Source organism: Anabrus simplex, chromosome 6 (genome assembly GCF_040414725.1).
Source record: "Anabrus simplex isolate iqAnaSimp1 chromosome 6, ASM4041472v1, whole genome shotgun sequence".
Classification (NCBI taxonomy): Eukaryota; Metazoa; Arthropoda; class Insecta; order Orthoptera; family Tettigoniidae; genus Anabrus; species Anabrus simplex.
In genome coordinates this window covers 266,178,553-266,197,865 of record NC_090270.1, presented here as the reverse complement: position 1 = coordinate 266,197,865, position 19,313 = coordinate 266,178,553, and the positions used below count along the sequence as shown (strand labels likewise).

At 41.2% G+C, this 19,313-nt stretch overlaps 1 protein-coding gene across 2 annotated transcripts in view; it reads left to right on the top strand.

Annotated features, from left to right (window-relative positions):
* Positions 1-19,313, top strand: part of Rhp (rhophilin) — a 714,954-nt gene that overhangs the window by 458,376 nt on the left and 237,265 nt on the right. The window contains exon 2 of one of the 2 annotated variants that reach the window (XM_067150400.2): positions 9,450-9,751. The exons of the other annotated variant lie outside the window; for it this stretch is intronic. Within the exon in view, the coding sequence (XP_067006501.1) occupies positions 9,677-9,751 (75 nt within the window). The 5' untranslated portion in view covers positions 9,450-9,676. The remainder of the gene's footprint in view (positions 1-9,449; positions 9,752-19,313) is intronic. 2 annotated transcript variants of the gene reach the window in all.

Genomic DNA, 19,313 nt, shown 5'->3' with positions numbered 1-19,313 from the left:
TTATTATTATTATTATTATTATTATTATTATGACGAAAATGAGAAAAATATGACTAAAACAATAAAGATGGCTGAAATATGCATTTATATGCAACATAAAATTGTTTAAACGGGGTCAGGGTACCAACATTCAGACATTTTTCAGATTTCGGATAAAATGACCTCAGCAAAGAAATATGACTTTTCCTTAATCTTCTTTCTCTTCCTTAATATCCTAAGATGCCTATAACTTCCACTGAATGGTTTTGTAGTTTGCTTTGGAGCTGTTGACCATTGTAAGTACGTATATTTTTATGATGGTTGCAGTTCCTCGCTAGCATCAATTTCCCCTTTAAAGGAGCAGTAGTATTTAAAAACTACAGAATGTGGAATGCAGAGATGTTTTGACTGAGATCCTTTGTGTGTTGAAGAATAGCGTCTCGTCCAGTTCCGTCCTCTACCAGGCATAAAGCACAGCATATCAAGAGATTTATGGGGCAGTAATATGGCTCTCTTTGTTCGCGTTTAATAGCCAGCTCAATATTATTACAAACTGCGTCTTACTTGTATCCGCAAGTGTCGTTAAGAAAGGAATTCTTTAAGTGATGGTCTTACGAGCAAAACTCATCTTGACGTTTGCCAAGACTTTTGTTTTCGCAGAAGAAGCGCTTTATTAGAAAAGCGTAATATCCGTTAAAATCAGTGATTATTTATTTATTTATTTATTTATTTATTTATTTTATTTGTTATAACTTCCTTAATTACATCGTTGCAACCAAGAAAAAGTATACCCACTTCGTTTTCCAACCATCACTGCGTAACAGGTTATAAAAATACTATGTAATAAATCATATCAGCATGGAATATGAAAAATCTTTCACACACAACACAAAAAAAGAATTAAGAAGCATAGATGATATTGTCTATATAAATGGTTTCTCAAAATTAATATTGAAAGGCGAATGGCAGCTACTGCTATGTTTGTGAACATATGTTCTTTTATGCCTAATGAAATCCAAAACTGGGATAATAATTTAGGAATTGTCCCCCGGGCTCCCACCATTAAAACTATGACTGATATATTTTGCAGTTCATATTTTTCTTTATAACACAAGACTTTAGGGTAATAAATACACATTTTCTCAAAATTCACTTCTTCCGGTTGACCAGACTGTGATGATTCAAATATTAAGTCTCTGGTAAGACCCCAACTAGAGTATGGTTCCAGTGTATGGGACCCTCACCAAGATTACTTGCTTCAAGAACTGGGAAAAATCCAAAGAAAAGCAGATCGATTTGTTCTGGGTGATTTCCGACAAAAGAGTAGCGTTACAAAAATGTTGCAAAGTTTGAGCTGGAAAGACTTGGGAGAAAGGAGACGAGCTGCTCGACTAAGCAGTATGTTGCGAGCTGTCAGTGGAGAGATGGCGTGGAACGACATTAGTAGACGAATAAGTTTGAGTGGTGTCTTTAAAAGTAGGAAATATCACAAGATAAAAAGTTGGAATTCAAGAGGACAAATTGGGGCAAATATTTGTTTATAGGAAAGGTATTTAGGAATTTGAATAACTTACCAAGGGAGATGTTCAAAAAATTTCCAATTTCTTTGCAATCATTTAAGAAAAGGCTAGGAAAACAACAGATATGTGTCACCTGGACGACTGCCCTAAATGCAGACCGAGTAGTGATTATCGCACAGTTGGGTCAATAATCATTCCGTTCTTGCTTTCCGGTTTAAAAGCTATGTTGTCTATTCGCCTAGTACTTCCATTTGCCGCCAATCCAGACACTTCCTCGTAGACCGTATAGCCTCGTCCTTTGAGGACGCCGGGCATCATGTATTTTTTTTTCAAGTTGCTTTACGTCTCAGTGACACAGATAGGTCTTATGGCGACGATGGGGCAGGAAAGGGCTAGGAGTGGAAGGAAGCGGCCGTGGACTTAATTAAGGTACAGCCCTAGCATTTGTCTGGGTGAAATTGGGAAACCACGGAAAACTATCTTCAGGACTGCAGACAGTGGGGTTCGAACCCACTATCTCCCGAATACTGGATACTGGTCGCACTTAAGCGACTGCAGCTATCGAGCTCGGTTCGGCCATCATGTGTTGAATTTTGTGGCGTCGACTATTCCTTAAAACAGTTCCGAACGGACAAGCGCCCAGGACATGGGCAAGTGTTTCGTAGTCTCTGGGACCTGCCCGGTAAGGAGCGAAATGAGGCAACATTGGCTGTCATCTTGATTGCTTCTCACCATTCTGAAGAGGAAAGACCATGATGATCAGATATCCGCATATCCTTAAACAATATGACACCCTTATGGGGCAATTCACTCCAGTGTAAAAATTCACGTTCTCGCAATTTGGTAGACTACGGGGCAAAAATTCAGAACAGGTTACATTTTCCCTTCCTGGTAGCAGCTTGAAAGGAGGTGAAATGAGTAAGATATGAAAATTAGCATTAAGAAGACAAAAGTTATATCAGTAGATAAGAAACCTAGAAGGAAGTAATGATATGAAATGGCATGTGGCTTTTAGTTCCTTGAATGTCCAAGGACAAGTTCGGATTGCCATGTGCAGGTCTTTTGAATTGACTCCCGTAGGTGACCTGCGCATCGTAATGAGGATGAAATAATGATGAAGAAGACATATACACTCAGCCCCCATGCCATCTGAATTAACCAATCGAGGTTAAAATCACCTACCCAGCCGGGAATCGAACCTCGGACCGCTTGGGGCAAAGGTCAGCGGGTTAACTATTTATCCATAGAGCCGGACTCTACCATGGTGAACAACGATGATTTGATTCTTTGCTCACGAAGGAATAAGTATTCTCGTATTACACCAGGCGGACGGTAGGGTTATTCATTTACGTCGAGAGTTGTGGATGACAGAACAGAAATTAGTGCTATCTTGAGCATTATAATTGGTAATAGGAAGGGCCGCATCGTCACAGACACGCAGGTGGCCCATAAGGCGTCAACTGGAATGACCTGAACCAGCCCACTCCGGAGGCTACTTGCCAATATTATGCCATGGTAGAGGAAGTGGACAATGATAAAATAAGAGCACATTCGGTCAAATGACGGTCAGTTTTATCAACTCACATACCACGCTCCAAATCCTCTGCGGAACACCCACTTCCACTTGACAATAGAGCTTCCTGAAGTGTTGGCTACTCACGCCATGCGAGCAGGTTCACTTGTGGTCTACGTGAATCCTGTCTGATGGCCTGTCTTATTGTGATGTTTACATATGTACAGGTCTTGTGGACGTAAACTTTCCTTTGGAAGGTAATGGGTTCGAACCTCAACTGTAGATGCCGTGGTTTCCCATTTTCACACCAGGCAAATGCTGGAGTTCTTCCTTATTAAAGGCCTCAGCCGACACCTTCCTTCTCGTATCTCATCTTCGCCGGAAACCATCTGAGTTAGTGCGATAAAATCAGGTAGAAAATAAAATTCTTAGTACGCCTCTTTAGTGATGCATAGGCTGTCTGCGGCAGCTGGTGATGGAGCTATTGGGCATCCAACCAGCATGCTTAGATTAATAAAATAATAGGATAATAATAATAATAATAATAATGAAGTAAGTAAACTAGTGTCCTCGTCCTGAGGCGGTGGAGCTCTTTCCAGGCACGCCCCCAGTGGAGTAGAGCTGTATGCACAATTTTACCACATACCAGCACTTCTGTCATTCTTAAATTTCTGGCAGTACCGGGAATCGAACCTTGGCCCCCGGGGACGGCAGATAGTAGTGCTAACCGTTACAAGACGGAGGTCAAATAATAATAGCAAAAGTGTGTGTCAAGAAGGAAGAGATACAGGACAGAACAACATTTAGAAAACAGGTTGCGGGAGTGAGGGATGCATCCGAAAAGTCACGGGCCAAGCCACGGAACATCTCCGCGGAAGAGCAAGAAAGGAGCAGGTAAAGGTTAAAGGATCTTCGGCGAGAGTGCAGAGAGAAGGGCATTAGTTTGCGTGACAGAAGTGCAAGTAGATTGTGTAAACGTGGCCCACAGATGCCCATGTTGGTTATTATTATTATTATTATTATTATTATTATTATTATTATTATTATTATTATTATTATTATTATTATTATCCGCCTCTGTGGTACAGTAGGTAGTATGATTAGCTGCCACCCCCGGAGGCCCGGGTTCGATTCCCGGCTCTGCCACGAAATTTAAAAATTGGTACGAGGGCTGGAACGGGGTCCACTCAGCCTCGAAGGTCAACTGAGTAGAGGGGGTGTTCGATTCCCACCTCAGCCATCATCTAAGTGGTTTTCCGTAATTTCCCAATTCTCCAGGCAAATGCCGGGATGGGCTCTGACATAAGGCCACGGCCGTTCCCTTCCCTCTTCCTTGTCTATCCCTTCCATCTTCTCATCCCACCACAAGGCTTCTGTTCAGTATAGCAGGTGAGTACGCCTTGCGATGTACTGGTTCTACTTCCCAGTTGTATATCCGACACTAAGTCTCACGCTCCGGGACACTGCCCTTGAGGTGGTAGAGATGGGGTCCCTTGCTGAGTCCTAGGGAAAATCCAATCCTGGACGTTAAACAGATTAAGAAAGAAAGAAAGAAAGAAAGAAAGAAAGACATTATTATTATTATTATTATTATTATTATTATTATTATTATTATTATTATTATTATTATTATATATTGCGAATGAGCCCATTAGGACTACGCAAAGTACTTAGAGACAGGCATTTGCCTTTCTTTGTGCCCACACTTCCTTCATTCGTTTGCTGTGTGCTTCTTTTCTCTCTTGAGACCATGTTGTTCCGGTCTTCTTCTTTGGTTTTTCCTCTTGGTCAACTTGCCACTTATGAACTTTGGTTCTGAAGATAACCCGGCTTTGGATGTCTTCAGGTGTAATTCCTGTCAGTTTGAGATCTGTTTTAATTTCGCCAATCCATTTTATTGTGTCCGTTTTAGCTTTACTTCGGTTTTCATAAAATTCAACTATTTGCTTGGTAAGTCTATCTGGGTTCATCCTTTTGATATGTCCAAAGAATCTTAATCTGCGTTTTCTGATGTCGCTGTGAATGTTAGAAAATTGTTTGATTTCCTGTTTCCCTCTAAGGCGGTACTGTTCATCTACGAGTTTTGGGCCTAAAATTTTTCTAATGATCTTGCGTTCCTTTTTCTGAATATTTTCTAGATCAGTTTTCCTGTTCAAAATTAGTGTCTCTGATCCATAGAGGCATTCTGGTTTAATAACTGTATTATAGTGTCTTAGTTTAGCATGCTTGGAGAGACACTTTTTGTTATACGCAGTTTCCATTTTTTGGCATCTAACTTCATTGGCTTTTGTTTCCATTCCATTCTCCTGAATTATTTCACCGAGATATTTGAATTGCTGGACCCATTTTATTTTGCCATATTTTGTCTCCATGAATTTAGGGGCTTCTTTGCTGCAGGTCATGTATTCAGTTTTTTCAAACGATATTTGGAGGCCGACTTTTATTATTATTATTATTATTATTATTATTATTATTATTATTATTATTATTATTATTATTATTCAAACCACTCATTCTAGCAGGATAGCAGCATATTATGCTTGAGATTGAAGTACAGTCATAAACTTCGGAAGATCATTTTGTAGAATGCCTGGCCTGAGATGGCGCTTTAGAAGCGCTGAATTATGGTCAATTTCGATGGAATGTTCATTCAATCGTTTGTTACAGTCGCATGTTGCTGATAGTAAAATTGATGGTCTGTAACGGACTTCGAAGATCTTTTATTAGCGTAGCTAATTGGGTAATTCCGTTCACCAGTACCGGCGTGTTTTTTTTTTATTATTATTCATGGACAGTTAGGTTTGCATTCTTGCCGGCGATATAGCTTTCATTTCCTCTTGATACGTGTAAGTTGACTGTATGAATCAAGCAAGCACTCCAGTTGACATAAACTCGTGACGTCACATCCGGCCACACCACAATACGCTGTACCGTTCATTGCATATTTGCATATTCTCTGGTTGATTCCAGAGAAGTCTTCTTCACGTCATCGGCATGCAATGCACGTACGGTTTTAATAATATCTAACCGATACGCGTGGGTATGAGACTGGACTTGATGGATCTACTCTTTCAGGAGTACATTCTATGAAGGTTTTAATGTTACAGTAGGCTATAATTCATACTTTTTATTGAATAAACCCTGGTAATAGTTATTCAGGCAACTCGTGCGGAAAATGGACCCCTTTTTTTAATGACTGCTTAAATTACACAAGTGCAAAAAGTTCACGACGTTCAAATTGCGTACATAATTTTATCTGTTACCGTACCAAAGATACATCGCTTCTATAGAAAGAAACTGTCAAGGAAGTAAGGTTATGTATAACAATAAAATTGTTGGAATTTCTGTTTTTACGTTATTATGGTAGGTTTAGGTACTCTTTGGTATTATGTATCAATGTGAATGTTATGATGTATTAATAGTAGGCCATGGAATGTTGAGAGAAACAGAAATACGATGATGTATTACATCGATTTATTCGTCTATCTTCTTTAAAATAACTTGGATAAGGTTATGTACAAAATATAATAATGTTGAAATATGTTCGTTTATGCTATAGCAACACAAATTTGTCATATTAACAAAAATATGTCTTATGAGCCCGCCTGGTGGCCATGATCGTCTGACACCGAGGTTAGCCGGTTCGAGTCCCGTTAGTCGAAAAACTTTCACCATCAGAATGTTGGCCGACAGGGTAGGGGAGGTGGTGATATACAATTTCTAATCACTAGATTGCGTGTCAAAACCTCTCCGCAGTGCTCATATGGAGTGAGGGCGTATGACGCTGTTGGTGTTTCGTCCGTCGGATGGAGACGTTAAGCATTGAGCAGACCCCTTGGTGCTATTCGAGAGGAGTAGGCTATGTGCCGGCACCGGGTTTCACCCTCTCCTTACTATCGTATATCACGTCATTCATTTCATCTCATTAACTCCTCTGATGAGTCTGACGTCAGGAAGGGCATCTAGTCATAAAAACCCGCCACGACAGATTCATCTCACCTTATACCCGACTCCGTAGGGAAACGGGACAAGGGTTGGACAAACAACATCCACAACGTAACGCGACAAAATGAGTGACGGAAATGACGTCACATTAGTCGCCACCGTAGGCCTTGGTCGCCAAAGATGCTGCGGTTACAAGTTGCTTGGATGTAGAGTTGCAGTTCTCCTTGATATAACATGAGTTTCATTTATTGAAAGACATATTCATGGTCATTAGCGTTTCGCAAAGGGAAACGTTTCTTTATAAGGTGTTATCTGAACTTCATGATGAAGGTAGCCTATTTTGTGAAGGTAATGCCATAAAGAGTACGGTATAATTAACAATGTCCAGAAACGGTCTACTTTTCAAACGCAAAAATTGCATAAAAAACGCGTAGCTTTTGTAAGTTAATGGCAGGAGAAAATACATAATTTTTTGTTGATGTTTTCTCCATCCATTTTGTAATAGTCTTCTTGTAACAGTAATTCTCTCTGGATCAGTAGTAGATCCCAAGATGGCAGGTTCAAAACCCGGAAAAGTAATTGGATTTTTGAAGGTCGGAAAAAGTTCATTCAATACGCCATGTCATACGATGTCACCATTTAAAATTTCTTTACCGGGCGAGTTGGCCGTGCAGTTAGGGGCGCGCTACGGTGAGCTTGCATCCGGGATATAGTGGGTTCGAACCCCACTGTCGGTAGCCCTGAAGATGGTTTTCCGTGGTTTCTTATTTTCACACCAAGCAAATGCTGGGCCTGTACCTTAATTATGGCCACGGCCACTTCCTTGCCATTCCTAGGCCTTGCCTCTCCTATCGTCACCATAAGACCTATCTGTGTCGGTGCGATATAAATCAAATAGCAAAAAAAAATGTGGTAAACATTCGATGTTTACCGACAAAATTAAGACCATAGGTCGCTCAAAAAATTCCGGTTTCTGTGACATCTACTAGAATAAAACGGAACGTCGAAATTGTTCTTAAAGCTGCTTTAATGGCGTAAAATCAAAATGCTTCTTCAGGGCAGCGGAGATCATACGATTATTATATCCTTTTTTTAAATGCACACTTACAATCATGCGCGTAGACAATTCTCTTGGCGATGGTAACCAATTTATCTCATTTTATGACGAGGTGGAATCTTGACCTCCCCTTTTCTAAGGCCTGCATGGTCTGCACAGAATTTGCTTTCATCATCTTCTTCTTCTTCTTCTTCTTCTTGGCTGCATTGCCCACCTGGTGGCCACCGTGATTAGCCGGTTCGAGTCCCATTGGTTGAAGAAATGCTGGCCGACAGGGAGGAGACATGGGTGGTGTACTATTTCTAATCACTAGATTGTGTGCTAAAAGCCTGGATTCAGCCCCAAAACTACTCCGCAATGTTCGTATGGAATTATGGAATATAACGCAGTTGGTAGTGTTTCATCCGTCGATTTGGGGCATTAAGCTTTGAGCAGACCCCTTTGTGCTATTCGACACGCGTAGACTATTTGCCGACGCCGGGTTTTACCCTATCCCTTCCTACTATCATATATCACGTCATGATTTCATCTCATTAACCCTTCAGATGAGGTTGACGTCGGGAAGGACATCCGGTCGTAAAAACTCGCTACGAAGATTCACCCCGTAGAGAAACGGGACAGGTTGGACACACATTATTGGCTGCCAAGCAGGGACGGTGAAGCCATTCTCGGTTGAACCGGAAGTACTTGGTTTCGATTCCTCATCAGGTAATCGATACATTTAGAAACGTGACTTCCAATTCTTGATGAGCACACAGCTCCGAGGTTCACTTAGCCTACACCAGAAATTAATACCAGGCTAATTCCTGGGGACAAAGGCGGCCTGGCATATCCTAACCATTATATCCCACTTAGTCGCGAGGTTACGATTAGTGGAAGCCTTTACCTTCCACCCCTTCAAGGGCCTTCATGGCCTGTCCAAAGATGGATTTACTTTATTATTATTATTATTATTATTATTATTATTATTATTATTATTATTATTATTATTATTATTATTATTATTCACTTCCCTTTTACTCCCACCCCAGTTTATCGGTTTTTAAATTATAAGCATTAAAAACTAAAAAGGAGGTTGTAAAAATTGTTTATATCTCCATGGTTACAATTTGGACTAACATAAAGCTTAAAACATTAGATAATAATTATTTGCCTGAAACTGATAACAGAGATAATTTTTGATGACATAATCAATATACAAACATATTCTCTTAATGATTCATTCTAATTATGAACGTCCTTCAGATATAGAACTGTGACAGAAACTCAGCCGTTCCGGTGATCCGCTGAAATCTCGGAACGCCCACTCTAGCCTGCAGTATTCCAGAAGGCTGAACGGAGAGGTTTTCTCTAATTGTAGTTCCCCCACTCGACACACGACTATGAGCGCTCTCTCATTGGCAGAATGTATAATGTGACCCACTTCCCGCTCTAGGCTCATTGTTTATTGACTGCAACACGGCTAAGAGCAGATAACATTCGCTATCTCGGTATTAGACACGGATTTGTGATGGTTCATCGGTGCGCGTGTCATCTTGGACTACGTGTGTCTGTGATCGAGAAATGAGCTTGCGATAAGCTCTGATGTGTGTGGATAACGCTGTGCGATACTATATTGGACACTAGAGGTGTGCGTGTGTTCGCCATGTGAATGTAGCAGCCATGCTCAAGTGGGTGCAACACCAGAGGATGTCCTGTTCGGATCCCGGCACTGGAGATGCCAGGAAGAGGATGGGGGTAAGTACAGTCCGTGGTCTGTCACTTGTACAGTACAATGTTTGAATTTATTCCTTATTTGTTTGGTTATTAATTTATTTTTTGAAACAGTCACTCAATTATTTCGTCTCAAAATCTTCTGTAGTTAGGCAAGAGTAACTCTAATACAAGGTAGTGAAAAAAAAAAGGATCAAGCTGATTGTTCTTTAAGAATTGTTCCCGGGCGGACAGTGTTTAAATTGTATTAACATTGGGCAGTTTTTTTTTTTTTTTTGAAATTGCTCTCTAAGACAGTTGCTTTTCGGACTACAAACTCTTAAATATACGTAATCATACAATAACGTACAAACTGTTCGCCACTGAAACGCGTTTCCTTTAAATGTACAAATAATGTCAGAAAAATACTCAAAATGACACTTTCTTTTACTTTAAGAAAAGTTCATATAATGAGAACTTTTTTTCTAAATAATATTATATTTACTATGTACGCAAAGAATTAATAAACGTTATAGACTCAGGATATCTTATTTGTAAGATGGAAGGAACAGACATGAAAACAGTGAGAATGATTGCTGGCACAAACAGGCGGGAACAAGCCCAGATCTATGGATCGCAAAACCCCGCGTTGCTGGGTCGGGTGGGAAAGGGGCTGGGGATGCAGACGCTTAGGGATTTTATAGGAGTTAATGTCGACGGTTTGTAGTAAAGTTAGATCTTTTCTATTTGCTAACTTTAGCGCCTGTTTTTTCGGATGATAGGTGATAGGTTGGTCATTCTGGAGTTCATATGGATTTGTTTTGTGATAGTTTCGATTGCTTCCTTCCGAAACGACAGATGTTGCTCGTTATGGCTGTGAAGTAAACTTCTCCATGCTGTGCAGTATGTTTATTCGTTCCTCTTCTATGGAAAATCATGTGCAAGTTGTTATAAATAAATAAAAGTGTATGACAACATAGGCGAAAGAAGTGGAGCAGGTAAAAAACGACTGCAGAATTCGGGAATCAGAAGGCCTAACAACAAGATACATTTTAAAGGACTGTGCAAAGATACCAAAACTCATTTTGTCAAGAAGTGTTTCATTTTTTAACTAATGTATAGTATTTGCTAAATTTTTACTCTTGTAAATGGATATGTATTACTATTCTCTGATTTTTAGAGCAATCCTTAGCTGAGATTAACATGAACCCTGAATAATTAAGTAGAAGTTATTGGATATACCCATCATTTGGCAACACAGGAAAATGCTCGTTAAGAGGGCTTTTTGTTAATTTTAGCAGGGGAGCCCAAGTGTTATATATCAGGCAGTGGGTGGGAAAAATGGCAAGAAGGTACTAGAATCAGGAGATAGAGGCTAAATTAGTAGCGAACTCGGTGGATGAAGCTGTGCATATCAATCGCTTTCGATGGTGGGGTCACGTAAGGCGAATGGAGGAGGATAGGCTTCCTAGAAGAATAATGAACTCGGCTATGGAAAGTAAGAGGAGCAGAGGGTGACCAGTGTTTAATGATTTAATAATAAGTAGTGTAGAAATAAACGTGGACACAGAGTTAGTTGCAAAGCCAGGATTGTGGATGCGCTTAGTTAATTCACAAAGGCTTGCAGACTGAACACTGAAAGCTATATCTATAATGATGTATGTATGTAAGAATGTACTGTATGTGTCATTCAGTGATCACCGGTACTGAATTTCTGCTTCCCTCCCCTCCCCCCACAACTTGCCTTACGTCGTATCGACATAGGTAGGTCTTATGGCGGCGATGGCAGAATAACGTGCTAGGAGTGGGTAGGAAGCGACCGTGGCCTTAATTAAGATACAGCTTCAGCGTTTGCCTGGTGTGAAAATGGGAAACAACGGAAAAGCATCTTCATGACGCCGACAGTGGGGTTCGAACCCACCATCTCCCGAATGCAAGCGATTAGCTATGTGACCCAAACAGTGCAGCCATTTGATCGGTTTCTCGCTTTGTCTTAACAAGTTGCCGCCTGCTCTGTCATTCTAATGCTTTTCTCTTCCGTCAAGTACATTTTTTTTCAGATTATCCCACCATCGAATCGTTGGTCTATCAGGGGATGCTATTTTTTGCTTGGATCTTTATTTTTTTTACCTTCGTGTTAACTGTGAGCAGATATTTAAAAAGTTTCCCCAATTATGAACACCGGAGTGCGTGTTCTGGAGGATGAACGATTCTCTCCGTAAAACATCTCAGACTCTGACATACGAGGCTTTGTTTAGAGTGGCTCTTTTCTTACATCGGCTGTTGTGGGACAGTGGCTCAGATGGTAGAAGCACTGGTCTTCTGGGCCCAAACTTACCGGTTCGCTCACGGCTTAATCTAGCCTCCTGCATGTAAAATAATTTCTTCGGGACAAAATTCTGGCACTTCGGCGTCTTCGAAAGCCGTAAAATTAGTTAACGAGACGTGAAATCAGTAAAATTATTATTCCATTTAGTGTTAAATGAAGAGTTACGAGGGCACGTGTCCGTAGGATAGAAGTCAACGTAAAACCGTGGTCTCTCGTGACTATGCTCACGATTTCAACAGCCACATAAAACTGCAAGTTAGTTTGATGTAGAAGTCACCGGATTTTGTTGCGGATACTGCAGATTCCTTCAAACACATAAACAAACCCATAGCGCAACAGCCCTTCGCTGCCAAGACGACTGCTACCCGGTCAGATGGCTTGCAGATACTGGAGTGGCACGTGGTCAGCCTGACGATGTTCTCAACGTATTTCTTGGCTTTCTTGACTTCGTCACTACCTCTCGTATCAGACTTCCAGCCCTTAGTCCAGAATTGAAAAATCTGGGAATCGAGCCTGCGGACTCCAGGTGAGAGACAGGCACATTTCCTTACACCACGGAGCTGGCGATGGTTCCTTCACTGTATCTTCATGACTCCTTCATCTTCAAACAGTTACGTTGCTCCTATCGTAGCGGCATCAGTAACCAGTGACATTTAACACTTAAATCAGCCTGATGCTTTGTGTGTTGCATTTTAATGGGATGTGGTAATTCGTGATGAGCTCGCGTATTGGCTCTGCTGCGACTATATCGGTACGAAGAGTTTAACAAGTTGGCCGTGCGGTTAGACGCGTGCAGCTGTGAGTTTGCATTCGGGAGATAGTGGGTTCGAAACCCATTGTCGGCAGCCCTGAAGATGGTTTTCCGTGGTTTCCCATTTTCACACTATGCAGATGATGGGTCTGTACATTAATTAAGGCTACTGTCGCTTCCTTCCCATTCCTAGTCTTTTCCTGTCCCATCGTCGCCATACGACATATCTGTGTCGGTGGGACATAAGGCAACTTGAAAAAAAAACCCGTTTGCAGTGTTCGCCCCCATAACTTAGTGTTTGTTATTATCAACTCCCCACCCGCTTTCCCTCCTCCCCACATACAGTACTTTAGTCCGAAGAGATCTCATGTTTTTAGGAGTTCTCCGGTGAGATGACTTATTGTAAGTTTACTAGGTTTATTTCACAATTTCCGGGATCAGATATAAATACAAGTAAAAATTATTTTTGCATTGTCTGTAATGTTCCATTGCTTCACGACTCAAATGCACTTTAGTGATTTTCTGTTCCCATGCGTTTTTCAATAGAGGTTTTCCTGCCGTTAGTCACTAAAGGTTGTCTGGCGTATTAAGAAGAAACGGCGTCAGATTAATTTACTCCTCGACGGAGGAAACTCTTTCAACATCGGATCATTTACTGAACACTTCCGATTTTTAGATATTTTCAATCTATAAATTATTATAACAACATTAATGAGACTCGCCACCATGCATCTGTATCATGGCCTCATGGCCTTACAGACACCGCAAACCGCTGCAAACTAAGCGAAACGTACACGCTGCGGAACTGATATTGACTTGTACCCAAAAAGCACACTGCACACGCATACAAAAGTTGACCGTAAATACTATTCGTATTTTTGTAACAAAATGCTAGTTAAAAATTCATAGAATTCACGTTCACGTAAAATCATACAAATCGAAAATCCAGAGTTTTGCTGGGCACAACTGATTAAATCTGGAGACATTCCAGGGACAAAAAGTGAAATTCGTGAAATATCCCCGGAAAACGGAAACGTCTAGTAACTTATCTTTTTGGTCCGGTAAATGGTGTTGATTTGTGTACATATTTGTGATTAGTTTTGATAAATATGTACAGTAAATCTAGACAGGAATATTGTAATATTTTAACATTTTCAAATAACGCAAAACTAAACTGGAGTTCAACCCGTCACAGTGTGTATGTATATCGTTGCGGCCGAAAAAAAAGCAGCTTAGAACTTTGGGCGGTAAGATTCTGCCGTCTAGGGTTCAATATTGTATGAATATTGTCAAGGAAATCTCGCTCTTTATAATATATAGGGCCCAGATGTTTATGATCTAAAAATGTTAGAAATATGTAAACATTTATGACCTAAAACTGTATTAAAATATGACAATAAATATGCTTTTTTTTTTCTAGGGGCTTTACGTCGCACCGACACAAATTGGTCTTATGGCGACAATATGAAATGTTTTTTGTCACATTTTCGAAATCTTCGAAATCTTGCCGCTGTTTAAATTAACATTACAGTGAAAATATACTTTTAAAATCTAGAACATTCAATAATAATAGATAAGTAATAATATTAATTTTATTATTATACTTTGAATTTATTTAATTACTCAATCCAGAGGTAACTCTCGACTTTGCACAGGATGAAATAAATGTCACAGTTTGATGGACGATTCAGAAAGAATTACAGTCGCAAATTACATATATTTTAAAGTTTTCGAATAGGAACGATTTCTTTTTTTTTCTTTTTTTCACGCAGCATTTACTTTTAACGGGAAAAGACCACTCATCATCGCAGTATGTTATTGGGCCATTATTTAAAATACGTCAAATCAGTAGAGTTCAATTGGAGCTCACTATTCTGTCGCTTTATACGCACCTGTCTCTTTCCACACAGCTTACCCTCCTAATTCACAAAAGTATATATTTGTAAGAAAGATAATTGTAAGAAATTTAAAAATCCATCTTTGAGAAGACTGAAAGCAGGTATGCGAAAATGGGATAAAAATATGACATAAACACGAAAATTCACGGGGAAATATGACCATAATGACACCAGGAGAAGTGGACAGTATGGAAAGCCCTTAACAGACTCCGTACAGAAGTCGGCAGAACCAAAGTAAACTTGCGGAAGTGGGGCTTCTCAAGTGATTCATCACTTTGTTATTGCGGAGAGCAGCAGACGATCCAACATCTATGTCAGTGTGTTTTATGTCCTTCAATGTGCACTATGAAAGACTTGATTGCAGCCTCCCCAACGCTATTGACGTCGCCCAATACTGGGCAAGCATCATCTAGCTCTCGAATATTGTTGCTCTATCTGTGATTGTATAATAGACTTGTATATTTGTATAGTAGGAATGTAGACATCTTGCTGCTTTTTGTTAAATATCTATAAGTAAAGTTGATACTTCTGACACGAATAAAGAAAGAAAGAATGATGACCATAATACGAAAAATTACCGGAAAATGACAAAAACATGAAAAGAGACAAAATATGACTTCATATGACCCGTGAAAATTGCATAAGTTTAGTCACCGTACATAAAATCATCCTTAACTTGTATTTTCCATGGAAATAATATAAAGGAAAAAATATGGCATGTCATAAACATGCGGGCCCTATATGAATGTGTGTGCTGTGGGTCAGCATTTCTAAATTTAAAAAATATCACAACGATTGTCGCAGGCACAACGACGATATATAATATCATCGTTGGCCAGTGAGCGTTCTAAAACATGAAAGATTTCTTACGCAACCCATGTGACGACAATGTTCGTCATCGGGCAATGCAATATTGTTACTATCTTGAGCTAAGTTACCAAAATATCCTTGGCGCGCGGCTAAAAATTAGTGAAAGTTTGAGAAAATTATGAGGCAAAAATTTGTTTTTTCGTCAAATGCGAAAAATATCTTTCGTTTGCAAAATGTCGCGACGTATGTCACGGTACATATTACTGTATAACGCCAAAACCTATAGCTGTGATCCCTTTTGCTCGTAATGTAGCGTCACACTATAGTTCAGAATGTATTATAACATTGGGCGCTTCCCGCCGCTACACTTTTTGAACGCAAGGCACGGCCATGATGCTACCAGTTAACTTTCGACAGCACGCAGGATCCGCAGCTGTGATTGGTGACGTCAATTCCGTGCCTTCCGTTCAAACCAGTGTAGTGGCAGGAAGCGCCCACAGTTATACCTTCTAAACTTTAACACAATTTGTCGGCGATGCCGACGGTGGTATGGGAAAGGAACTTATAACGATCACGATACAGTCCTGGCATTTCCCATGGTGAAAATGGAGAACTATGGAATAATTATTTATGTTACAAGAGCCCAAGGTGAGGTTGTGCATATAAGTTGAAATTTTAAGGCCGCGCTGTCACGTGAAGTCTGAATTTCGGAAAGAATACGTGAAGCATTTATCTCAGAGTAACGTACTGTTACGAATAAAACACTATCTGGTTCATTGATCCAGTTAGTACACAGGCATATATAAACTCACAATTATATTTGAGAACGTATTACAACAGTTCCCAAATTATTGGCTGTTTACAGAGTCTCCTGTCCTCCTCACAGTAGGTCGCCAACTGTGGTATTTACTTGGAACGATAATCCCTTCCGTAATCTTGATTGATATCTCACATTTCACTTTGCTTCATCGCTCAGTCACTCCACTCAACAGCTTCACGCACACAAATTCGAACACAGTCTGTTAGCAATCACGACTGTTCGTTGGCTTGACTCCAGACAAGTCCGTCACTCACAGAATCATTTCACGTGGTCGCTCCACACAGTGAACTGAAAATAAAAAATGAAAATCCACAGCCTGTTTTCAGTCATTCGACCCGGTCAGGAATGGGATGAATAAAACCCCTATCTAGCGGCGAGGATAGAAACTGTGCAGAAGTCTGCCACACTGCTCTGGGGCAATGATTAATGTCTGACAGATGGAATGAAGAGTTTTGCTGGAATGAAAAATGAGAGGGAAAAACTGTAGTACCCGGAGAATGTCCCTTTGTCCAGCACAAATCTCACATGGAGTGACCGGGATTTGAACCACGGAACCCAACGGTGAGAGGCCGGCGCACTGCCGCCTGAGCCACGAAGGCTTGCACACAGTGAACTACTCAGCACATATTACATCATCACTAGACAACAACGACCACACTTTAACATTACCCTCCGTCGTACTCCTACATTACACTAAGCGACGACCGGGCGAGTTGGCCGTGCGGTTAGGAGAGCGCAGCTTTGAGCTCGCATCCGGGAGATAGTGGGTTCGAACCCCACTGTCGGCAGCCCTGAAGATGGTTTTCCGTGGTTTCCTATTTTCACACCAGGTAAATGCTGGGGTTGTACCTTAAGGCCACGACCGATTCCTTCCCACTCCTAGCCCTTTCCTGTCCCATCGTCGCCATAAGACCTATCGGTGTCGGTGCGACGTAAAGCAGCTCGTAAAAAAAACCACTCAGCGACGATAACCACGGTGAGCACTATTACTGCTCGCTCACTCGAACAACAACTAATGCTGTCCAGCCCCGCAACATAACGACAGCAACAATACTCCAACACTACTGACACTGACTGACGCGCAACACTCCGGCGAGAGTTAACACTAGTGCTGTCCTACTTCACCCTTGTTCGTGGCTAACCTCATTTTTATATCCCTGCTGATGAAGTACTGAAATCTTCGGGTTGCGGCTAGAGAAGGAACATTTCTCGTTTCGCGTTCCAGAAGACCCACGGGGAAATCAGACGAAAGCTCAACACAAGGAGAGGCCGGCCGGCTTAGAGGTCGCCGGTCTAACTCACTCATCCCTTCAGGAAATACCGAAGGTGCCTACGGGCTGACGGTCGCTTCAGCATGTAACAGTATAACATTTTGTTTCATATTGTGCTGAACTGCTTTATTTTTATGAAACATTAAAATGAACAAATTATGCTCAGTTGAGAGCCCGCCAGTCAAGAAATCGATGCCATGCATGAAAGAATCGATATCATTCAAGATTTTTTTTTTTTTTTTTTTGGCTATTTGCTTTACGACGCACCGACACAGATATGTCTCATGGCGACGATGGGATGGGAAAGGCCTAGGAATAGGAAGGAAGCGGCCGTGGCCTTAATTAAGATACAGCCCCAGCATTTGCCTGGTGTGAAAATGGGAAACCACGGAAAACCATCTTCAGGGCTGCCGACAGTGGGGCTCGAACCCACTATCTCCCGATTACTGGATACTGGCCGCACTTAAACGACTGCAGCTATCGAGCTCGGTATCATTCAAGAATCAATCGATGAATGTATTGACTCGCCCACACAGCCGCGTTCCGTTTTTTACTTTCTTTCAACCCTCCATGAAATCCAAGAAGTGTTACGGCAGCGCGCCGGCCTCTCACCGCTGGGTTCCGTGGTTCAAATCCCGGTCACTCCATATGAGATTTGTGCTGGACAAAGCGGAGGCGGGACAGGGTACTCTGGTTTTCCCTGTCATATTTCATTCCAGCAACACTCCCCAATATCATTTAATTTCATCTGTCACTCATTAATCATTGCCCCAGAGAAGTGCGACAGACTTCGGCAGCCGGCACAGTTCCTACCCTCGCCGATAGATGGCGGCTTCATTCATTCCATTCGTGACCCTGTCGAATGACTGGAAACAGGCTGTGGATTTTCATGAGTTACGGAAGGGGTAGAAGGCAGTCCCCGCTGTAGGCCTCCTTACGGACTAGTACTGCACACTTCTGTGTTGGTGTTGCTGGCAATGAATTTACTATTAGGGCGGGTCCAAGGCCTGGGAACAGGTTACCAATGTGTGAACACTTATTTAGGAAGGTGATTGCTCGATAATTCTTACGTAAAGCATCAGATTACAGCTACCTGTTTTTAATATATTCTGTTATATTGGAACACAAATCATGATCAGATGCCCTGGAGTGGGGTGGAGGTCTTACAGAACCTTCTGGCTTCTCAGTGTAACGGAATATAGCTGACCAGTCAGGAATCTCTTAGCGATATTAATACGCATACAAATTACTCAGATATTTAAATGATGTTGAGGCACGTTGGACGGAGATGGGTGCTATTTTAAGAGGCACCTTCCAGATTATATCCGCACCTCACTGTATGAAGGTCAAACTCCGAGAAGAAGTAAATAGAAAACAAAAGGATTTGACTTTAGAAGAAGAAGAAGAAGGAGGAGGAGGAGGAAAGAAATGACCCGAAAGGTAAAAGCAGAAAGGGACAGATTGCAGAATTATTGTTCGGACTTGTTCATTCTAACATAGCTCTGGACAACCGAGCGCAGTGGTGGCGTTAAGCTGTGCATTCGGGAGAGGCTTGGGTTCGAACCCTATGTTGGCTGTCTTGAGATTGGTTTTCTGAGGTTTCCCATTTTCATTTCCAGGCAAATGCCAAGACAATCCCTTCGATTCCTTCCATCTTCTTACCCAATTCAACGTAATTCATTAGCTCCTCAACTGAGGTTGGCATCAGGAAGGGCATCCAGCAATAAA